Source organism: Theropithecus gelada, chromosome 2, assembly GCF_003255815.1.
Source record: "Theropithecus gelada isolate Dixy chromosome 2, Tgel_1.0, whole genome shotgun sequence".
Taxonomy (NCBI): domain Eukaryota; kingdom Metazoa; phylum Chordata; class Mammalia; order Primates; family Cercopithecidae; genus Theropithecus; species Theropithecus gelada.
The window spans coordinates 142515810-142521533 of NC_037669.1; the positions used below are offsets into that span (position 1 = coordinate 142515810).

At 36.3% G+C, this 5724-nt stretch overlaps 1 protein-coding gene across 2 annotated transcripts in view; it reads left to right on the forward strand.

Moving 5' to 3' along the window:
• Positions 1 to 5243, forward strand: part of COMMD2 (COMM domain containing 2) — a 15229-nt gene extending 9986 nt beyond the window's left edge. Inside the window, exon 5 of one of the 2 annotated variants that reach the window (XM_025377403.1) lies at positions 2009 to 5243. In XM_025377403.1, the coding sequence (XP_025233188.1) occupies positions 2009 to 2206 (198 nt within the window). In that variant the 3' untranslated portion in view covers positions 2207 to 5243. The remainder of the gene's footprint in view (positions 1 to 2008) is intronic. The other variant, XM_025377402.1, reaches the window with a different exon arrangement.
• Positions 5244 to 5724: the final 481 nt, after the last annotated feature.

The window sequence follows — 5724 nt, forward strand, 5'->3', positions numbered from 1 at the left end:
GGGCAAGCGAGGAACGGGCGTCACCCCGGGGGGGGGGGGTTGGAGGGGGCGGAAACCCCGCCCAAGCACCCCACCCGGGGGGAAAAAGGGAAACCCCCCAAAAAAAAAAAAAAAAAAAAAAAAAAAATGTCAGTAGTACTTATTTTTTAAATTTGGAATGTGTTATACAAATGAAAGGTTATAGATATCCAGTTTAAAGAATAATGATAAAACAAATACCAGTACACCCACCAACAAACTTAACAAATAAAACCAGTACTTTTGAAGAACCTGTACCTTCCCCCAATTGTAACCATTTCCCAGCCACCTGGAGGAAATCATTATCCTGAATTTTCTGTCAATCTTTTCTTTTCTTTCTTTCTTTTTTTTTTTTTTTTTAAATTTATTTATTATTATTATACTTTAAGTTGTAGGGTACATGTGCATAACGTGCAGGTTTGTTACATATGTATACTTGTGCCATGTTGGTCTGCTGCACCCATCAACTCGTCATTTGCATCAGGTATAACTCCCAATGCAATCCCTCCCCCCTCCCCCCTCCCCATGATAGGCCCCGGTGTGTGATGTTCCCCTTCCTGAGTCCAAGTGATCTCATTGTTCAGTTCCCACCTATGAGTGAGAACATGCGGTGTTTGGTTTTCTGTTCTTGTGATAGTTTGCTAAGAATGATGGTTTCCAGCTGCATCCATGTCCCTACAAAGGACGCAAACTCATCCTTTTTTATGGCTGCATAGTATTCCATGGTGTATATGTGCCACATTTTCTTAATCCAATCTGTCACTTGAGACGGAGTCTCGCTCTCTTGCCCAGGCTAGACAGGTCTCTGCCTCCCGGGTTCAAGCGATTCTCCAGCCTCAGCCTCCCAAGTAGCTGAGGCTACAGGCGCACGCCACCATGCCTGGCTAATTTTTGTATTTTTAGTAGAGACAGGGTTGCACTCTGTTGGCCGGGCTGGTCTCAAACTCCTGACCTTGTGATCCACCCACCTCAGCCTGCCAAAGTGCTGAGATTACAGGAGTGAGCCACCACGCCCTGCCCCTAATCTTTTCTTTATAGTTTTTTTAAAAACATAAATTTTGTCACAAAACTGTGTATTTTTTAAACTTGCATGTATTCTGTGACTTGCTTTTTCAACATTTTTGTTTCTTCTATGATAACCCATGTTGCTGTAGTTCATTTCTTTCCTCACCATTTAGTAAGCAATTCATTCTGTGATTGTTCTTGGTTTATCCGTTCTGTTGTTAATTAATATTTGAGGTATTTCTAGTTTTTGGTTCTTGGAAACATACTATCATGAATAAATGTATATGTGTAAGAGGTTAAGGTATATGCCTAGGGGTAGAGTTGCTGGTAATGCACATTGTTTTCCAAAGTAATTTTCTCATCCCTTACCAGCAGTGGATGAGAGTTCCCATTACTGTCACTTGCAATGCCTGGTATGGACAGGTTTTTAATTTTTGCTAGTCTGATATTTGTAAAATGGTATTTCAATGTGGTTTTACTGGCTATTATCCTGATGTTTAATGAAGTTGAACACATTTTTCTATGTTTATTTGTTTGTCTTCTGTAAAATGCTTATTTAGATCTTCTGTTTATTTTTATCTTGGATTTTGAGGGTTTTTTCTTATTAAATGAGAGGAGTTCATCACACATTCTGGATACTATCTTTTTTTGGTTATATGTGTGTTGCAAAATATCTTCTCTTGGTTTATGACTTGTTTTTTTTTTACCATCTTTAGGTATCCTTTGAAGAAAATTATAGTTAAATTTACCAGTTTTGTCTTTATGGTTTGAGCCTTTTATATCATGCTTAAGAAATCTTCTATACCATAAAATTGTGTATATATTCTCATTATTTTCTTTTCAAAGGTTTTAAAGTTTACTTTTCATGTTGAAATCTGTAATTCATCTGAAACTTAATTTTTGTGTATGGTTTAAGATAATTATAAATATGTATTCAGCATGGTTATTAAATAGTTACTGTGCTCTTATTTCATTTAAAATCAAGCTTGCAAGTAGAAGTCTCAGGCAACAGATTAAACCAGCAGTGACTATAAAGCTACACCTTAATCAAAATGGAGATCACAACACCAGAGTTCTACAGACAGACCCAGCCACCCTGCTCCATTTGGTTCAACAACTGGAACAAGCACTGGAAGAGATGAAGACAAACCACTGTAGGAGAGTTGTTCGCAACATCAAGTAGTTACCAGTTTTAAGGTTTTAATTCATTTGAATCACTTTTGAATTGATGATATACAGCAATTACTTTTCAAAATTAATTTTTTATTAATTCATGATGATAAATACATAGTATTCCTCAGTATCTATTCCAAGATACTGAGGTCATAATTAGAAGCTAAGCTGGGTGCAGTGGCTCATGCCATTAATCCCAGCACTTTGGGAGGCTGAGGTGGGCGAATCATGAGGTCAGGAGATAGAGACCTTCCTGGCTAACATGGTGAAACCCTGTCTCTACTAAAAATACAAAAAATTAGCCAGGTGTGGTGGCACGCGCCTGTCAGAGTCCCAGCTACTCGGGAGGCTGAGGCAGGAGGATCACTTGAACCTGGGAGGTGGAGGTTGCAGTAAGCCAAGATTGTGCCACTGCACTCCAACCTGGGTGACAGAGCGAGACTCCATCTCAAAAATAATAATAATAAAGTAAAAATAAAAGTAAAAAATAATCAGAAGCTAAAGTAAAGTTCCTTTCCTGGTGCTAACTGGTTATCTTGACACATTAAGATGTATTTTGTATTTTAAGAGTCTCATGCTCTACCAGTGGAACTAGCCAGACGGCCATTATTTTGTATTTTAAATATGTAAATAGGATTGAATCAACTAGAAATGAATCTATATGTTCTGTATATATGCATGACTATCTTGTTTTTGCTACTTCTTTTGACTGCTTAACTTTATTATTTTCCTCTTTATTGATCAAATTTGAAAATAAAATTCACAATGTAATACTATTACTATGCAGAATTTTCTAAACAGTTCAGTATTTTTGACTTTTAAAAACAGCCCACAATGTTAGTAGCCACAGAATATTGAACATCAGTATGATTTTTAATGCCATATTGTTATAGGCAGTTTATTCATTTTTCTTTGTATGTGAAGATAAGTATTTATTATATTGCCTAAGTTTGAGTGATCGTGGTTAATTAATTGGCTTAAATAGTACTCAAATTTGTGTGGTCATCTATTGTGTTTTATCAAGGACTAATTTTTCCACCATACCCAAAGCATCTAGGAGACACTCTGTCATTTACATTTACAAATAGTGGAAGCAGAGAAATATAATCAATTCTTGATTGTCCTGGATACAAATTATAGTCACTTTTAATAATTTGAATAAACTATGATGAGGGAAGGAAGACCATGTTTATTACATTATAGGCAACTATCCCTTCTCCCATACAAACTTGATTTATGTTTTGTTTTATTTTTTAGTAGGGAACCAAAAGCTTTTGGCCTGAAAAACTCAGGTGCTGATTTGTCAGGTCAGCCTGAGAGAGTGCAGAGACACAGAGGCCAACTTAGGGAGAAGAATTGTATGGAAGGGTGGAAATGAGGGTTCAGTCTTAACTATGTATCCAAGACCTTATCCTGAGAGTCTTCATGGAATAATCTAGAAAGGGCTGTAGAAGCAATCAGACTCTAAACTGCACTCTAGACTTTTTACTTTGCCTCCTAAGAATTAGGGATTTTCATGTCAGAGTGATACCATGTTGCAATCTCGTTAGAGAAGAGAGAGCCTAGCGGGGAATAGGCCAGTGGAAGAAAAGCATACTTGAAATGGCTACCCATTGGTCCCTGCAGGCATCCGGGCCACCCTTTTCCTGTAGATATATGTTCTGCTGTTGTAAAATAACTATATTATTAGATGTCAGCAAACTATAATCACAAATAATTTTTAATTATATTGGCAACTTGATTAATGAAACTTTCTTATATACAACCTCACAAACAAAAGGAAACTTGATCTGTTACATGAAATAGTAGCATATGTCATTGGGTTTAAAAGCAACATGCCTGCAAAGCTTATGTGATAAAAAATACTTCTGTGAGGCTTTTTATTTGTCCACATTCGATGGAAGATAAACATGGCTGACCCCAGCCAAGACTGAAACAGCCCTTTGTCTCCTCAGAACAACCTATCTCCAACTCTTTGTCCACTGTTCTTACCCCAATTAAAACAAGAAAACATGTGCTGATCCTTAATTTTTATCAACCTCCCTTGGCCTCCTTTCACTGTACTCCATTATTCCTTCTGCGGTGTTCTACCTTCTTCACCTTTTGAGACCAGGGTGAGTTGGGAGCAGTTTGCCTACCTTCTTTTAGAAAATGGGGCTTATCTTTTAGTATAAGCCATTGAATGAGCCTCTTCCTTTTTTTTTGCTCAAGCATTCCATATCCTTGTGGACTCCCCTGCGTTGTTTGTTTTATATAACATTTGATATTTGTTGTAGCTTGTATATGAACATAATTTTCTGTAGAGGTAGTCACTGTTCTACCCTCCAATATGACCCAGGTTTCTTGACTCTGAGTAATGCGCCCTCTATTACTATCTAAATTTCTATTGAAGCTTTTTGGATTATGAGTATGCTGACTTTTCACGATTGGCTGGTTCATGTTTAGATTTAAATGTCATATCCTTCATGTCTCAAAGCCACAATAATAACATCTCATCTCAGAACAGAGCTGTGAGCACATGCCAATATATGTGTCACAAAGTCTACATATGTTACATTCCTTGGAAGTCTCCTTAAATGTTTCACAAAATGTCAAAAAGCTTGTTTTGTTAGAGATTGGTCACATTTAAGATAGTAAATGGGAAAGGTGGTGAAGATGCTATAAGAAGATGCTGTGTCTTGAGAATTGAAAAATGAGAATCTGACATGGTTTGAAAAACCATGAAGGGTGTGTTTAAAGGATGCATGTGTAGGAGCCCTTAAAATTCATAACAGTATGTGTCCTTTTAGCGTTTTAATCTTATGAAGAGGTTAAGAGATAAGTCTTCAGAGTTGGACAAAAGGATTTGAATTTAGTTTCTGTGGCTTATTATGGGTTCTTGACAAATTCTCAAAGCCTTTTTGTTGTTGTTCATCTCTGAAATAGGGATATAGGATTACCTACCACATTGGCTCGTAAGGACTATATGAGACCGTGTATATAGAATGTTTAACATAGCACCAGGCTTTACAAAGAACTCAATAAATGTTTACCATTATTGAAATAGTTTTGTAGACTGAGAATCTCATTATTTTATAGTCTTGAATTATGTCCTGTATACTCTGTTAAATAAACTGAGAAAAAATGCTAACTGGCTGTTTCTGGGTGGCGGAATTATGGCTATTTCTTTTCTTTTTTAATTTCTATAGTAAGTTTGATGACTTTCATAATATTTAGGAAGAAAATATTAAAAGAAAGAAAAATCAGGGAATTTAAATATATTTTTAGTAGATATTTTTACCCAAACTTAATTCTTACAATGATAAACACATAGTTTACCAGAAAACTCAGCTGTTCAAAACTACTCAGTCCCTGAAGGACTCAGGTAAACAGGCTGAGGGTTTTATATATAGAGTGCTCTAGAGTTTCCTTTTTCTGTCTTTTTTTTTCTCCATGTTAGTGAAAGAAACATGGGAATCTTAAGACGTTAAGCCGTTTCTCCTTTTCTAGGTAATATTACTTCTAAATGGAGAATTGTTTGTGTTGTTT